This window comes from Somniosus microcephalus, chromosome 3, assembly GCF_052327205.1.
Source record: "Somniosus microcephalus isolate GS21.2 chromosome 3, FLI_Smic_1.0, whole genome shotgun sequence".
NCBI lineage: Eukaryota > Metazoa > Chordata > Chondrichthyes > Squaliformes > Somniosidae > Somniosus > Somniosus microcephalus.
This window is the reverse complement of record NC_140989.1, coordinates 62,998,222-63,016,995: the sequence shown is the minus strand read 5'-3', so window position 1 is coordinate 63,016,995 and position 18,774 is coordinate 62,998,222. Positions and strand designations below refer to the sequence as shown.

At 41.1% G+C, this 18,774-nt stretch overlaps 1 protein-coding gene across 1 annotated transcript in view; it reads left to right on the top strand.

Moving 5' to 3' along the window:
• Positions 1–501: 501 nt before the first annotated feature.
• The window catches only part of eml4 (EMAP like 4), a 334,770-nt gene continuing 316,497 nt past the window's right edge, over positions 502–18,774 (top strand). Inside the window, exon 1 of the mRNA XM_085980750.1 lies at positions 502–779. Within this exon, the coding sequence (XP_085836876.1) occupies positions 755–779 (25 nt within the window). The 5' untranslated portion in view covers positions 502–754. The remainder of the gene's footprint in view (positions 780–18,774) is intronic.

Here is an 18,774-nt window from a genome sequence, read left to right as displayed (position 1 = left end):
GATCCTTTTAGCCTTAAGAAATATATCTAACTCCTTCTTGAATATATTTAATGAATCACCTCTCATTCTTCTAAATTCCAGAGATTTTATTTTAGTTTTGAAACAATGTGACTGGAGCAAATAATTTCACTGGTATGGGGCAGAAGAAAGACACTCACTGAGAACTATTGATTTACCTTTTAAGAACGAAACTATTTTCTTCTTACTGAAAAAATACAAGGACTGCGTTTACAACAATTTGGCTCACTGTATGTATTTATTTAAATTTTTTAAATATCATAATTGGTGACATAAGCAAATATCTTAAAAGAACAGCGTTACTTTATAAACATTTTTAAGAAGTTTAACTTAAAAAGACACCAAAAACATTTAAAAAAATCAACTTTCTTACAGAAAAATAAAAGAAAAACTACGACTCCCAGAAGGCATTTGGTCCACGCAGTCGGCTCAGACACGCACGCGCAGTAACTGGTCAGGGTGTACGGCGGCTGCCGAGGGAGAGGCGGAGCACGGAGCGCGTTTCGAAAGGGGGGGGGAAAAAAAGCGTGTGTGACTGATTGACGAAGATCAGGCAGCAAATGAAGCTGAGGCGGTGCGGGTTCTCCCGAGTGTGAAGCCTGAGCGCCGTGTCCGTGGAACAGGAGGAGGAATTTAAAGAAGAAATAAATAAACAAACAAAAACACGGACGGACAGAGAGCAGAGCAGGACGCACATTAGAGACGCGCAGGACCGCTGCCCTCCCCGAGTCGCGAGATGGACGGTTTCGCCGGCAGTTTGGGTGAGTTATTTGGGGAAAAAAAGCACGCGAAGGAATGGCTGAGATAAACAGTGTCCGGCGGCGGGGGGGACCACCAACAACCAACAACCCAGGGGCTGTGCTGAGGGAAGGACAGGCGCACGGGGGGAGCCGGCACGGGCTCCTCCTGCTAACTTTGTGTTCGCTGTGTGTGTGTATTTTTTTTTTAAACCCATCTGCTGGAGTCGGCTGGCCAGGTTGGAGGAGGTGACATTTGGCGCTGAGTTTACACGGGGGAGGATTTTGTGGGGAAGCTTGTCGGTGCAAAGGTGTCGCTTCAGGATTATGCGGCGATGGTTGGGTCTACGGCCGGATTAGGTTTTGCGGGTTGTGGATTGCGGCGGAGCCCAGAGCCATGTCTGAGCCGAACGGAGGGATTTAACGCAGCCATTGAGGGGGACAGCGCCCCCGGGTCCTTGCGCACGGCCAGTGGAAGCTCACTCGGCCGCTCCAGATCAAATCCTCTCCCCACCCTCCTCAATTCATCACTTTCTTCCTCCGCCTTCCCTTAGCCTGAAAAGCTTTGCTGTAGTTCCACAGGTGCCTTCATTCTCGGATACTTTGCCAAACCAGCCCTTCTCAGCTAGTGGCTAGAACTCTCGCCTCAGCGTCAGAAGGTTGTGGGTTCAAGTCTCACTCCAGAGCACTAACATCTAGGTTGACATGCCAGTGCAGTACTGAGGGAGTGCTGCACTGTCGGAGGTGCCGTCTGCTCTCTCATGTGGATGTAAAAGATCCCATGGTACTATTTTGAAGAAGAGTAGGGGAATTACCCCCCAATATCCTGGCCCATAGTTATCCCTCAATCAACATAACAAAAACAGATTATCTGGTCATTATCACATTGCTGTTTGTAAATTGGCTGCTGCGTTTCCTACATTGCAACAGTGACTACACTTGGAAAAAGTACTTCATTGGCTGTAATTGGCTGTAAAATGCTTTGGGATGTGCGGTGATTGTGAAAGGCGGTATATGAATGCAAGTCTTTTCTTCTTGTGTGAGCCTTAATGGTGGATGTCGGTGGACTATTTTTGACCTTGGTGAGTTACCTATCTGAGCCTGGTCCTGTTGCTTGCTTCAGGTCCACAGAGGTGCACTTCCAACAAAGGGTTAAGGGTTGCTGGGGAACAATCTGGAACAGGAATGCTAGCTGCTTATTTTTCTCTTCCCTAATTGGAGTGGTGCTGAGGCCAGTTGCAGAGCCCATGCTGCCACCCTGGCTGACATCAGCTAGCTCACTGTAGAGCAGGAACTTGATCTGGGCCCTTCCTGATTGATGTGGCTCTAGCATTCTTTGGATAAGCTAGCTGCGCTATGGAGGGAAATACAAAATTACATTTCTAGTCAGATCATAATATTACAATAGCTGTGGCAATAACAAATTATTCAGCCTGCTTCTTTCAAGGTCTACACCTTCTTAAGGCTAATCTTTCCCCAGAACCCATAATAATACATTTCTAACTAAACAGAAGTAGCAAATTGTGTACATTTTTTTTGTCTCTACAACCTGAGCATGATTGGGAGATGAATATTCCAAGCTATAGGATCCTTAAAAAGGACAGGGAAATTCGGAAAGGAGGGGGGAGTGGCAATATTGATAAAAAGACATAATTACCGCCAGAAAAAAGGGTGATCGATCAGCGGAAACACTGGGTAGAGTTAAGGAACAGCAAAGGATGCAAAACTCTGGAAGGACTTGTCTACACAGTTCCTGATCGTAATGAAGTGGGTGGATGTACAAATACGGAGATCCAGGAAACTTGTAGCAAAAACAATGTGGTTATAATGGAAGAATTTAATTTTAACATAGACTGGGCGAAGTAGAACAGCTCAAGTAGTAAAGACAATGAATTTCTAAATTGTGTTCAGGATGGTTTTCTAGAGCAATATGTTTTAGAACAGACATGTGACTAGGCCATACTGATTTAGTGATGAGTAACAAACCAGAATTAGTTAACAATCTGACGGCAACAAAGCATCTTGCAAACCGTAACCATAATACTGTATGATTTGAATTTGATATTAGGTTTGAGAGGGACAAGGGAGAGTCACATTTAAGTAAGGCAAACTTCGAATAGATAAGAAATTAAATTGACCACAGTAAACTGGGCTGAACTGTTAATGGGTAAACCTACAGACAAAGAGCGGGAAGTAGTCAAATAAATATCTCGCATGATACAAAACCAGCATATACTTCTAAAAGGCAAAGGCACCGCTTGTGTATTTAAACAGCCAATGAGGTAAAAGACAATATTAAGCTAAAAGAGGCTTACACAAATGCAAGGAAAAGTGGAAGTCCAGCAGATCAAGAGAGCTATAAAAAATAAGGTGCAAAAAGGAATATGAAAAAAACCTGGAAAGGATATAAAAGCTAACGGCAAAAGTATTTATTAAAAAAATATATGGAGAAAAGAGAGTGCCCGCATGCAGCAAGACCTGGACAATATTCAGGCTTGAGCTGATGTGTGGCACAAATGTTACTTGCCACTCAAGTGCCAGGCGATGACTATCTCCAACAAGAGAGAGTCTAACCACCTCCCCTTGACATTCAATGGCATTACCATCATCGAATCCCCCACCATCAACATCCTGTGGGTCACCATTGACCAGAAACTTTACTGGACAACCACGTAAATACCGTGACTACAAGAGCTGGGTATTCTGTGGCAAGTGACTCACCATTTGATTCCCCCAAAGCCTTTCCACCATCTACAAAGCACAAGTCAGGAGTGTGATGAACTACTCTCCACTTGTCTGGATGAGTGCAGCTTCAACAACACTCAAGAAGCTCGACACCATCCAGGACAAAGATTGATAAAAGACACAATTACCACCAGAAAAAAGGGATTTCAGTATGGGTGTTCGATCGGCGGAAACCCATCCACCACCCTAAACATTCACTCCCTCCACCACTGGAGCACCTAGGCTGCAGTGTGTATCATCTACCAGATGGACTGCAACAACTTGCCAAGGCTCCTTTTACAGCACCTCCCAAACCCGAGACCTCTGCCACCTAGAAGGACAAGGCAGTGGGCGCATAGGATCATCACCACCTCCAAGTCACACACCATCCTGACTTGGAAATATATTGTCGTTCCTTCATCATTGATGGGTCAAAATCTTGGCGCTCCCCCCCCTGAACAGCATTGTGGGAGTACCTTCACCACACAGACTGCAGCAGTTCAAGAAGGCAGCTCACCATCATCTTCTCAAGTGCAATTAGGAATGGGCAATAAATGCTGGCCTTGTCAGCGACGCCCACATCCAGTGAATGAATTTAAAAAAAAGGAAATGCCAGACTTGTTAAATGAGTACTTAGTAACCATTTTCACACTGGAGGAAGAGGACAAAATACCAGTGCTGTAAGGGAACCTAAAAATAAGACAAGGGGAGGAACTTAGTGGATTTAATATAAGTTATAAAAATGGTAATGGAGAAAATAATGTGACTCAAGTTAGACAAATCTCCAGGACCTGATGGATTCCACCACAAGGTATTAAACGGAATAGCTAAGGAAAATGCATTAGTCATAATTTTCCAAAGTGCTCTATATTTGGGAATTATACCATTTTTGGATTGGAAAATTGGAAATGTCACTTCATTATTAAAGGAAGGGGGGGAAATACAGGCAACTACAGATCAGCCAGTTTAACATCAAGACAGAGTGACTGAGCAGTTGGACAAGTATCAGTTGATCAAAGAGAGTCAGCATGGATTTGTGACGGGTTGGTCATGTCTGACTAATCTAGTTGAATTTTATGAGGGGGTCACTAACATGGTGGATAGGAAAGTGTCTATGGAAGTTGTCTATATGGACTTCCAGAAGGCATTCGATAAGGTTCCACACAAGAGTTTATTAACAAAAATGAGAGCACATGGAATTGGAGGTAACCTTGTGACAGTAATTGGTTGGAAGATAGGAGTCAGAGGGTAGGGATAAAGGGTTTGTTCTCTGATTGCCCGACTCCGGTATTTCCATCAACTAAATATTGGAAGACTGAAGCCATTGTCTTCGGTCCCTGCCACTGGCTCCATCCCTCTCCCAGGCAACTGTCTGAGGCTGAACCAGAACGGTCAAACTCATATCTGTGCCATCACTAAGACCGCCTACTTCCACCTCCGTAACATCGCCCAATTCTACCCCTGTCTCCGCTCATCTGCTGCCGAAACCCTCATCCATGCCTTTGTTACTTCTAGACTTGACTATTCCAATACTCCTGGCTGGTCTCTCATCTTCCACCCTACATAAACTTGTGCTCATCCAAAACTCTGCTGCCTGTATCTTAACTCGCACCAAGTCTCGTTTACCCATCAGTCCCGTGTTTGCTGACCTAGAGTGGCTCCCAGTCTGACAACGCCTCCATTTTAAAATCCTCATCCCTGTTTTCAAATCCCTCCATGGCCTTACCTCTCCCTATCTCTGTAACCTCCTTCAGCCCTACGAGCTCCGAGATCTCTGCTGTCCTCCAATTCTGGCCTCTTGCGCATCCCCGATTTTAATTGCTCCACCATTGCAGCCATGCCTTCAGCTGCCTTGGCCCTAAGCTCTGGAATTTCCTTCCTAAACCTTTCAGCCTCTCTACCTCTCTCCTGTTAAAATGCTCCTTAAAACCTACCTCCATCTGTCCTAATATTTCCTTCTGTGGCTTGGTGTCAAAAATGTTTTTATTGATAATGTTCTTGTTAAGCGCTTTGGGACGTTGTGCTACGTTAAAGGCGTATTAGAAATGCAAGTTGGTGGTGGAATGTGACGTGTTGTTCCCAGGGATCTATGGGCAAAATATGCAAAATGGAGTTCAATGTAGGGAAGTGTGAAGTTATCCACTTTGGATCTGAGAAAGACAAACCTGAATATTTTTGTAATGGTGAGAGACCAGGAGCTGTGGAACAGCAAAAATTTTTAGGTGTTCATCTACACGAATCATTAAACACTAGTGCACAGTTACAAAAAGTAATCAAAAAGGCTAATGGAATGTTTGCCTTTATCTCAAGGGAATTGGAATTCAAAAGTGAGGAAGTGATGCTTCAGTCGTACAGAGTCTTGGTCAGACCACATCTAGAGTACTGTGTTCAGTTTTGGGCACTGAATCTCAGGAAAGATATATTGGCCTTGGAAGGGGTACAGTGCTGATTCTCCAGAATGATACCTTGGCTTAAAGGGTTAAATTATGAGGACAGGTTGCATGAACTTGGCTTGTATTCTGTGAGGTTGAGGAGTATCTAATTGAGGTGTTTAAAATGATAAAGCAATTCGATAGGGTAGTAACAGGGAAACTGTTTCCAGGGGGGAGGGGGAGATAGACAAGGTCTTTCCCTTTGTCTCATCTCTCCCTCCAACTATTTAAACTTCATTTCTAATGACATATTACAACAGCAGTAGTTTAAAAAGTTCATTTTTTTGTCATTTTACATGTCTTTATGCCTTAGATATGTTAGCACAGGTACTGTCTTGGTATGGTGAGAGGGGACAACATGGAGGAATGCTGCAGCTTCTGACTGCTCTTGTACTAATAAATTGTATTTTTGATGAAATCATAATACACAAACAGTAATGATGAATTATTTGTAACCTTTGTAATTCAGCTGGTATTGATGTGTGCACTTTCTCAAACATCGGCTGCTTGCTCGCTCCCTCCTCTTCCCCATAATGAAATAATAATATTGCAACAATGATGGTAACAAATCATTCATAAATTCTTTTGTAATTGTATACAGTGGTGCTGCCGGTACTGTCATTTTGTGTTGTGAATGGACGGTGCAATTATACTAACTGCTGCCATTCCTCCATTTTTTTTCTGTCCTCCCCAACTAATGCAACTATATTTCTAATCAAGACAATGTTATGATGGCAACGGTAACAGTTATTTATAATGCTTGTTATTTAAATGATATGCCTTAATCATGCTGTTGGAACTGCTATAATTTTATTCTCAAGAATGACACCTGAAAATTGGGTCTTACAATTGTCCTCTCCCAACACACCAATAATTAATATTTCTGATGAAACTGTAATATTGCAACTGCCGCAGAAGTTTGTAAACGTTTCTCTTAAATTTTGTTTGTTGTTTCAAATTTGATGTTGGATATTTTTTGAAGCAATGTGAATGGCACTGTGTAGTTATACTGTCTGCTTGCATTGCTCTTGAATTCAAGAAAGAAAGACTTGCACTTATACAGTGCCTTTCACAACCACCGGATGTCCCAAAGTGCTTTACAGCCAGTGAAGTACTTTCTTTGAAGTGTAGTCACTGTTGTAATGCAGGAAAATTAGTCAAAATAGGTTTCCATGCTTTAAATACAATGCTGGTGCACTGCTCACTAACCTCTGGTTGTTTATAAAACTTCAAGTGAAAGAAAAGCTGATGGGATAGTCGGTTCTTTTCAATCATTGAAAATCTTCGTTAATTCAGTGGGCCACCTGACTCCTTTTTTAATTAAAAAGATGGCTTTGCATTGCTTGCAGTTACACTGCAACCAATATTTGCATCCTAGAAAAAGTGAAAGGATGGAAATTTGACACTTTTGCATCAGTATGATATGAAAAATTGTAAGATATACAGTATAATTGCATATGAAATAGGGTTTAGGCAAGATATTACAAGACAATTCCATAATAAAACCTTATTCAAACTTGAATTTTCTTTTAACATTTTGTAGTCTGTGAGTTAAAGTTAAATAATGAAAGTTATTATTGGAAGAAATACTTGCACATGATTCCTATCACAGGTTTGTCAGTGTAACTTCAGTACTGCTTTTAATTGTCATTATGATTGTTTTAATTTTACTGAGAGTGCAGTATGCATTATGGATGGTGGTAAGGAGCAACGAGGCTACTAATTTAATGTCTGGGGTTCAGATGACCTCTGCAATGCACTTGAGCTTTGGTTTTCTGATTTACGATGTCACTTGAAACCAGAGAGTAAATTACAGAGCCAATAAATATTGTCTGGGAGTATGTCACAAGGCAGTAACACATTCAGAGGGCTCGGGAGACACCAGAGTTGCAAAAACAAAGATTTTACAGTTTAAAATATCATCTGAGCCCAGTTAGTGTGCTACAGCTTTGAATTCTCTCAATTTCAAAAAAAATAAAGTATGCAGCACTGCATTTTTTTTGAGCTACAGTAACTTGTTTTAGATCTGGAGTTTGAGTTTCTATGTTCTCTAAGTGCCAACATTATAGCTACATTTTGTTTTAGTGTGGCTCCACATCAGTTTTGGTTTCTTTATCTGTCTTGCTAGTCTAACCAAAAGCTACAGTCTCTTACTTTTGATAACTACATCCTTGCTCCTTCATGAATTGACATTCTTGGCTTCAGTATTGTCTTTGACTTCAAGTGAAACTCTCACATGGCCTCCATTGCTAAAGCTACTGCCAAAAAAACAGAATTCCTCTCTTGTAGCACACCTTCTCTTCCCTCTCAACAACTTCTAACACTAACACATGAATACTGCTCTCGTATCTGGGAAGATTCTTGTAGCATACATACCATTTGCCCTCCTGGGCAGGCTACAGATGAAAGCTTGTCATCTGATTGACAGTCTCACTGTTGCAATCGCACTTGTCTTTCCCTATTTTATTAACGCTACAATGGTCTGTGTTCATTTAGACATTCCTGTCCTTCAATTGGATAAATACTTGAAGGGGACAATATTGCAGAGCTCTGGGGAAAGAGCAGGGGAGTGGGACTAATCGGATAGCTCTTTCAAAAAGCACGATAGGCCAAATGGCCTCCTTCTGTGCTGTAAGATTCTATGATTCAAAGTTCCAAATGCCTTGTTCTACATGCTTTCTTTCTTCCCTGCATCCCACTGTGTTGAACTATTGACTTGTCAGTCTCCTACTATAACTAACCTTGCCTCCCTTAGCCTTTCTTCCTATGATATTCAACCTGTTGAAACCTAAATTTGGTGTCCTCTAATTTATCCCTGATTTATCTAGTTGTCTCTTATTCTATTCAATCTTTGTGATGTCCTTTATATGACTTGGCTTTGCACTTTGACTTCTCAATTTAAAAACATCATGCAACACAATTAGGAGATGTTTGACCCCAGGTCAAATTATAATAGCATCAGTTAAAATGAAGTAAAAATCCTTTAAAAATATTTTTGGTAGCTTTTCCTGTCCTTTTTACTTGGGAGTGTTCAGGTTTTACAGAAAAATGCTGCACAGTGAAAGACTCGATCTTTTATACATTACAGATTCTGCTGCTGACTAGATGTGAGCATGGCTTGGAGATGGTGCTACAACTTTATAGACCTAAAACCGCGCCATGCGCTCTTGTCTAGTGAGGTCCTGCATATAGAAAGAAAGATCTGGATTTATATAGCGCCTTTCACGACCTCTGGACATCCCAAAGGGCATTACATATACAGGTGTCATAATTTCTGCCCTAATATGTCGAATAATACATAGGCTTCTGTGTGTTTTTAAAAAATAATGTATTGAGGTGGTCAGATAATGTTTTGGCTGCAACTGCACAGCTTGAGGAGGAGACCAATTGTATATGTTAAACTTGAGTTTATGTTGTGCACGGCATAGAACTGGAGTCTGTGAATTTTTGTTTTATGGTGGTGGTCAGTATGGTGGACTGTGGCAGACAGCAGGCTCTTGCAGTCAATGTTGTAATTTGAACTGCAGCAACATCAAATGTATTGCTGCATATTGCAGAGAACATATCTGGTATATATTGTAATTCATAACAATATATCATCTAATTTATAGAGATTCAGTTGATTTCATCAGCCACAAGAACACAGGCCTTGATGTGGGATGATCTTCACACAAAGAGATTAATGCTTTCTGATGCCATTATTGCAAGCTTAATAAAGAAATAGGGAGCCAGAAATGACTATCAGCAACTCCAAAAATATAGAAGCTATCTGCCTTCCTTTCTTTGATTTAAAAAAACGACATAAACACATTGAGCACTGTTTAATTATAGGACTTGGGTTCTTTATACTTGCGATCATTGTATTTCAATAATTATTTTGGATGCAGTATAGTTGATGTACAATGTCAGTTAAAATGTTTTATTGTGATAATTTCAGCAAAGAGAATCGGTAATGGCTCACAGTGTGATATAATAAATAAGAGGGAGACACCCGGTAACTCTCAAATGATTTATGGCTAGACTCAGCTGTGGTTATACTTGAGCTGTCAGCCATTATGTAGTCTATTTATAATACCTCCATGTGCCGATCTGAATACATTATAATGTATATTCAGGCCACTTTAAATCTCATACATGATTTGTGAATACAAAAACCCTTTTATAGACAGTGGTGCTCCAAGGAGCAGACTGTAGAAATGCATTACAACATAATGCTATGTGCAGCACGTATGCATGGACACCAAGAAAAAGAATATAATTTAGTGGAAAATTTCTATTGGTGATGTTGTGTGCTGATTCGCCCTACTCCAGTCGCAATGTAAATGCTCTGGACAGCCCACCTGACTATATGTGCTTTTAACTGGTTAATTATTTCTGTTGAGGGCCAGGGAGCAATTATTGGGCTCTTATGACAGTACCTGTAGTCCAAGAAAACTATTGAGTGACTTTGTGATGCTGCTTTGTCAGTGTAATATTGTTTAACCACTTGTATCTATCTATCTATATATAGATTATATATTATCCTGAGTGAAAATGTAAGAATTGGATGAATTGTCTTAAGAATGTTAAGTCATTGACAACAACCGGTGGGATGCTCCAGGAGTCAGTTAGGATCCTACTGTACCTAACTTACTTTAATGACTTGGAATCATTAGCTTTGCAGATGATGGCAGATAGCATTTAATATGGGCAAATATAAAGCACTGCACATATGAAGAAAAAATGGCAACATATGTGCTCCATAAATTGTTTGGTGGTGAAATTGAGAGCGATGTAGGCTTGATGCTCAATCAATTGTGTCCAATGACTGTGACAGTCAACAAAGTTACTAGACTGCTAAGCTCAAATATTGGGCACAAGCTGGAGGAAATTGTGGTTAAACTGTATATTGTAAGACCACAGCTGAGGTTAGTGAGTCACAAGGGAGACATTCAAGCTTTGGAGGTGGTGCAGAGAAGAGCCACAATAATGGTCATTTGAATCAGAGAACAGAGTTATGAGGAAAAACTAGAGAAAATTGGGCTTTTCAGTTTTGGAAGGAGTTGTCTCAGAGGTGACCTCCGATAATAAATGGTATGGAAAAGGCAAATCACTTAACTGTGATAATAGAAAAAGGAGGAAAAGATTAAATTAGTGAAAAGTAAATAATTTTCAGAATGATGTCAGGTAGTTCTTCACACAATGAGTGATCAACACATGGAATGGACTTTCAGGTTGTGTAGTGGAGATCCTAACCCTGGCATCATCTAAGAAATGGTTCCATGTTCTTTCTGGAAGGATGAGTTAAGACTGGCTGAATGGTTTACCTCAACTGTAACTATCTTGAAAGCTAGGGAGTGCTTTAATTAATATTTATGACTCAGTAAAAAGAGAATATGCCATAACTGGCCGTATGATTCAATATATATTTTGTTGTAATGGATTATCCAAAAATATTGTGAAATGATACTGCCTATTCTGTGAGCTTCTATGTCACTGCTTAAACATCACGGCATTGAGGACTGGGTAGCTAACACACCTCAAGTATCATGGTTTGAATCCAGCCCAGACTAAAACTTTCTTCTTTCTCTGCTGGCTGTAAAGGTCCTTTTCAAATTAAGTTTGTTATCTTAATCCAAGCTCTAATAGGTCAAGATCCATCACACAAAACTCTGTATAATGTATCTGAGAGTACTGTCACTTGAACATTAAGGATGGTTGGTGTAGAGAAATAGAAAATTTCACACTGGTTCAGGAGGAGGTGTTGTTCTGAGGTTGGGATTATAGGGGAAGTAAAGTCTAGGGGGACTACTTTTGGGCTCTAAGACTACTCTTTTTATAAAAGACAATAACTGTCTCAGCAGAATTTACTTTGACTTTTTAAGAAGAAAATATTTTTTCACTGTTCTGGAGACCCTGCCCTCCCCAGTAGGCTTTGACTTTCTGCAAGGCTGACCTGGTGACGTCAATTATAGGGGGAATTCTGGAGCATCAGACCATTGCAAGCAGCAGAACGTGTGACTTCAGATCTGTGGCTAGCTCCAGAGCAGTCTGACCCTAGGATACTACGGGCAGGCTTACAATACAGATTTCTCAGCTGACAGCAAGAATGCTCCACTGTAGCTCTCTGACTAATTTGAAGTTGTGGCTATTGCTCTATGTAGTGGAGCTGCTTTGGGTTACACAGGGACATTCCCCGCAATTGACTCCACCAGAGCGGGATAACCTACTTCCTACTTGAGAGCTTCCATGGCAGTGATTAAAATGTTTTTTTTTAAAGAAGGAATTCCTGGTTAGATTATTTATTTTCTTTTACAAAAAGGGGATATTACATTGAACCAGAACTATCCTCAACTTTCCTTCTTGAGGCATGTTGGGGTGCAGTAGCTGTATAAATGTACTCGACATCTGCCCATAACCTGGTAACATTAAATGCAAAAAGTGGAACATTTTTCCATCTGCAGCATTTCGATTCTCAATGAAAATTTACAACATCAAAAGTCTCACCTGTTGTCAACACAACAACAAAATAACTAATTATAGACACTCATAAAGTTATTATGACACATTTTGAGTAATACTAGATAGCTGTCAGTAAATTTGCAGGGAAGTCCTCCTTTAAGTGGCAGATAAACAGTTTGACGTCTGAGCCCTGAAATTTGATTACAGTCTAATACAGCAGCCTTTGCAATATAAATCACACCTTCATGCAAAATGTTATAACCTGGAACCCTGCGAACAATGACGGACAGGAAAAGACCCTCTGGCCCATCTAGTCGGTCCCACACAATTGTGGTACCTTGTGCATTACAATATATACACTCCCTACCAACGTTCCCTCTAAGCTGCATAGCCGCACCATTGCCTGCCGGTCCTGCACAGCCCAAGACCGGCTTTTCCAATGTGAAATTTCGCAAATGGGCCATGCAGCCCGTTAAAGGGACTGCGCACCTAAATTTAAAATTAGGAGGAACATTGCTCCCTACCCCACCCAAAAGCATATGATCTCCTGGGAGAGGCGAAGAATGAGATTTAAAAACCCAGGCCAATTTGGGGCATTCAACTCTGACCCTTCCCCCTTGTGTGTCATTCCGCTCCACCCCCCTCCCCCACCCCCGTGGCGATTGAAACTAGTCTAGGAGATCACTCTGGCCCTGAGAATTCTGTGCAGTACCTACCTTTTGGATGACCCCTCGATTTAGATCACTCCTCAACCTTCTAAACTCAAGGGAATATAAACTAAGATTATGCAACCTGTCCTTCTAATTTCATTCTTTAAATCCTGGTATCATCCTGGTGAATTTGCGCCATACCCCCTTCAAGGCCAATATATCCTTCCTGGTGCTCCAAACTGTGAACGCAGTAATCCAGATGGGGTTTGACCAAGGCTCTATACAACTGAATCATATCTTCCTCACTTTTGTATGCCAGTCCCCTTGAAATAAAGGGGACTGATATACAGTTCCATTAGCCTTTTTGATTATTTTTTATACCTGTCTACTAGCTTTTAATGATTTGTGTACTTGGACTCACAAATCCCTTTGTTCCACTACAGTTCCTAATTTCTCACTATTTTTAGAAAATACTCTGATTTATCTTACAAATTGGATGACCTCACACTTGCCCACATTAAATAAGTGAGCAAAACTATGGGAAATGGCATTTAGTCTGTTTTATGTCCCTTTGCAACTTCCTGCTCCCATCTGCACTACTTCCTGTCCCTCCTAACTTAGTGTCATCAGCAAACTTGGAGATACAACTCTGTTCCTTCCAAGTCATAAATAAGGTGAAAAGTTGATGCCTCAGAACAGATCCCTGGGGAATACCACTTGTCACATCCCACCAATCAGAGTATGTGTACTTTATCCTCACTCTGTCTCCTACCTCCCAAGTCAAAAGGCTACCTCCAATTCTGTGCACTCTCGTTTTTGCTAATAATCTCTTGTGTGGAACCTTATCAAATGCATTCTGGAAGTCCATCTAGATAACATAGAATCTCATGGAATCATACGGCACAGAAGGAGGCCATTAGGCCATTCGGCCCATCGTGCCTGTGCCGGCTCTTTGAAAGAATTACCCAATTAGTCCCACTCTCTTGCTCTTTCCCCATAGCCCTGCAAATGTTTTCCTCTTTAAGTATTTATCCAATTCCCTTTTGAAAGTTACTATTGAATCTGTTTCCACCGCCCTTTCAGGCAGCGCATTCTGGATCATCATAACTCGCTGCGTAAAAAAAATTCTCATTTCGCCTTTGTTTTTTTTGCCTTAAATCTGTGTCCTCTGGTTACCAACCCTCCTGCCAGTGGAAACAGTTTCTCCCTCGTTACTCTATCAAAACCCCTCATTAATTTTGAACACCTCTATTGAATCTCCCCTTAACCTTCTCTGCTCGAAGGAGAACAATCCCAGTTTCTCCAGTCTCTCCACATAACTGAAGTCCCTCAATGATGAAGATTGTACAGATTATGAGGTCCCATGACTTTTTGTAGTGCGCCAAGTATTGCCTTTACCCACCAGGGCCATCTGATGAGTTGCCAACATAGCTGACATATCACATGACCGAGAACATTAATCAGCAAACAGAAATAGCAAATTAATGCAAATTAACAATACCATAGGATACAATGGCAGCCATAGACACTCCTTTAATCTACCTTATTAATGTCCTCAAAAATTTCAATAGATTAGTCAGATATGACTTGCCCTTAACAAAGTCATGCTGAATCTCTGATCAGCTCATATTTGTTCAAGTGCTTAGTCACTCTATCCCTAATGACAGATTCTTCTAGTAACTTCCCCACAACTGTTGTTAAATAGATAACTATACATACAGTACAATAGGTAAATAATTTGCTCTATATGGAAAGACCTGAGCAGACAGCTGCAAGACATGGGAGATGGGAGCACATGATGAAGTCGTGTGGCATCTCTAGTCAGCCTGGTTATAATGGCTAATGAACAATGAAGGGCCAGAAGAGGCCGCCTTATCGGATGTTTAGCAAGCATGCAATGTTATAATGAGGAATGAAACTTAATAAAAGGTACCCTTAAAATTCATTTTTTTCTTTTGCCAGTTGAAGACGCTCGACAAATATTATAAATAGACTGTGCCTTGGCCAACCATGTGATCTGATAAATCTGTCCACAAGCTGACCGGTCAGCTTCACTTGTGGACAGATTTATCAGATCACATGCTTGGCTAGGGCATGGTCTATTTTTAACACTGGTAGTATGTGTTTAGTTTCTTCAAGGAGGGTGCTGGGTTGGGCGGTGAATGGGTAGGAAATTCAGTTTTTTTTGTCGCTCAAGAAAATCTAGTAACTTTTTTTTGTGATGTGCTAAATGTGGAGCTGGGACTTTTAGTTCCATTGGTATTTCTTCATGCAAATGTTTTTTTTTTAAAAAACAAATGTGGTAGCTTTATGATGGCAAAATACTGCGGATGCTGGAAATCCGAAATAACAGAAAACGCTGGAAAAACTCAGCAGGTCAGGCAGCATCCGTGGAGAGAGAAACGGAGTTAACGTTTCAGGTCGAAGACCTTTCGTCTGATGAAGGGTCATCGACCTGAAACGTTAACTCTGTTTCTCTCTCCACGGATGCTGCCCTGGCTTGCTGAGTTTTTCCAGCGTTTTCTGTTGTTGTGGTAGCTTTATGTTTATGGAGGAATAGTGAGTGATTGGTTGAGCTTGACGTGGATCTCCCCTAGGCCTGCTGTTCATTCTTCATTTCATAATTGATCTTGGTTGAATTATGCAACAAGTCTGAATTTGCTGATACAAAATTTTACAGAGACAAATAGTGTTGCAGAGGCACATTTGGAAGGATCCAGAGAAACTTGGCACTAAGGCAGCTGATTGACAAATGACCTTTAATGCTGGTAAATACTAAGGTAATGTACTTTGGCATGCAGCAGAAGTTGGGGCAGACAGTCTCATTTAGGAGCAGTGCAGTATTAAATATGACTACACTATAAGAGACCAAATCTGCTCAAAGTGAAAGGTAAAAAAAATACATTTATGGTGTTGTGTGGATCAGTAAATGAAACTGTCACTAGTGCATAGGCTTTCGCAGTCATCAAATTTCAGTCCATTTCAGGGCTGAATGAGCCATGTGCTTTGAGCACAGTGCCTTGTGAATTCTGTGTTCTATGTTTTTTCTGTATTTCCTGACTTGCTGGCATATTTTTATCGCTGTATACTAAACTTTTCTTAAATCATAGCACCGTTTTCCCTGTCTTTCAGAAGTTATTACAGGGGGTCCTCGGAATACATCAACATTTGCAGGATTCCCAGACACGCACACATTTGAAAAGCACTGCTCTGTTGTCACATTAGCTAAAGATGTATGTGATTGAAGTTACACAGCGACCCATTTTAGTCTCCTTCCCTCCTCTGTTACTTTAAGTTACGAAGACGGAGTCGGTCTATTTACTGCAGGTAGCAGTTGGTACTTTAGATTGATCGGGGAGCTGAACCAGAGCTTCCTAACCTTGGAAGAACACACTTGACTTGTCCAAGATTGCAGCTCCTGTCGTGAATGGAGCCATTCTGGGATAGAGACAGCCTGCTCCTAGAGCTTGGGGACCAGAACGGCTGGGGTTGGTGGAGCAGGGGGTGAAAAAAGACCTAAAGCGGGTGTTCTCTGTGACTTAAATGTAGTCAGATAGATAACGTAACTCATGTTTAAACTGTACAGTAATCTGGTCAATAATATCTTGCTTAGAAAATCAACAGTTTATATCTTCATTTAATTCTGGGAAATCACAAGATAGACATAGATGAAGACCACTATTTAGCCCACCCTAGTTTATCTGTGCAAAAAGCAGCTATAATTTCAACGTCCCCCCACCCCCCCCCTCCAGAATTCCGCTGTTTCTTGGTCACATCCTTTCAAGGTTGAAAGGTTTCTCCAGTCTTTCATCTTTACTGGGCCCTTGTGGCTCTGTTATCTTTCGCCTCCAGGGATTGCATGCCTGCCTATGTGTTGGTGACCAGAATGGGACACAGTGTGATCTAACCAGAGCGTTGTACAGATTAAGCACAACTTCCTCCCACTTGTACGATAGCAAAATACTGCAGATGCTGGAAATCCGAAATAACAACAGAAAATGCTGGAAAAACTCCCACTTGTGCTCTACCCTTTTGGATACCTGTAAGCCAGAGGTTGGGGGAGTCCTTTGAAAAGAAAGTACTCACTTAGGAATTGCCTACCTGTTTTCAATATTCAAAACAAATATCTTGCCCATCCCAGTTTATTGTTCAATTGTTAAAATCTCCTAAATTTATATCTTGTTAATACTTACCTCTCTGATTTCTCTACAAATTGTATCCCCCATTTCCTTTCCATTGTTCAGTGTACAGTAATGTGACCAGTTTCTTGCTATTTCTCGGCTCGATCTAAAAAGATTCTGTTTAGACCACTTCTCTAATTTCTGTGATATTGTCTTTTAATAGGGCTATCCTCTTCCTTCCCTATCCTGACCCAGGTGTAACCATGTTTTAGTTACTGCTATTATATGATTTTTCTATTTTAATCAATGAATCTAGTTCCCCATGTTTGTTCCTTCTCTTAGGCAGTCCCTCGAAACCGAGGATGACTTGCTTCCACATTAAAAATGAGTTCGCAGGTGACTGATGAGTCCAATGTGGGACCTACAGTCTCTGTCACAGGTGGGGCAGACAGGGGTTGAAGGGGCGGGTGGGAGGGGTGCGCTCCTTGTGCTGCCTGCGCTTGGCTTCCGCTTGCTCCCGGCAAAGAGACTCGGTGTTCTACTCTGTATGTTAATATATACATTTTTAGGTTAGGAGTTTTTTTTTACTTGGCGGATTGTTAGCACATGGGATGCTCTACCAGAAAAAGCAATGGAAACAGTATTCATAATAGCTTTTAAAAGGAAGTGGATAAATATTTGTAAAACATAAGTTTGAAAGGGCAGGGGAATAGGACTAAGTGGATTGCTCTTTCAGAGAGCTGGCACATACATGATGAGCCAAATGGCTTCCTTGTGTGCTGTAAAATTCTATGCTTCCTCTAGTATCAAAGCTCCCACTACCATGCACTCCTCCACAGAGCACCTTCCCCTCCGGGAGGAGATTTATATGCAGGACCTCCATGGCGCTGTGATTGCTCTCTTTTTACCCCCCCCCCCCCCCCCGAGTCATCGTCCTTGGATCAAGTATTCAGTACTGAAAGCTTATTTGCCAAGGGCCCTCCGCACTCTTGCACTTCCTTCCTACTCCTCTTCCCACCCTAACAGGTGATCACCCACTTCTGATCTTTATCCTCTTATTACTATGTCTACCTCTGAAGTGGCCACTTTTTAGAACTGGTGTTCCAGAAAGCCTTTCTTATGGAATGTCTTGCTGTTTTTCAAGCTCAGTAACTTTGAGTTTGAATCTGTGCAGATGGGGACACTTTCTACAAATGTGTTTACACAATGCTCAAAGCATTCATGAATTCCCACACCAGCAAGATTCGCACACAATGAGTTGTAATTCTCCTGCCATTGTCAACCATACATATTTATCAAGAATAAGAAGTGTGTGATGTACTTTATTTATACGTCTTGATTAATATTTTCATAAATCTTTACAACAGACATTTCAGATTCTCATTTTCAGTAATTCATCATGTCCTTGCTGTGCATGAGTGGATGCTGATAGATGTTGGAGAATGTAGCCAGAAAGATTAGGTAGTGTTATAGCATTCGGTTTTGTAGTTGACATCAACTCTTTTTAGTGCATTGTTTTGGCGCCATATTAATTTCAGAAGGACATGGATGCAGAGAAATGCAGAAATAAAATTGAGAAAAGCACCTTCCTTAGAACATGATAAAAACATTTACTGTATCTAGAAAAACATGATTACATAGAGCTTATTTT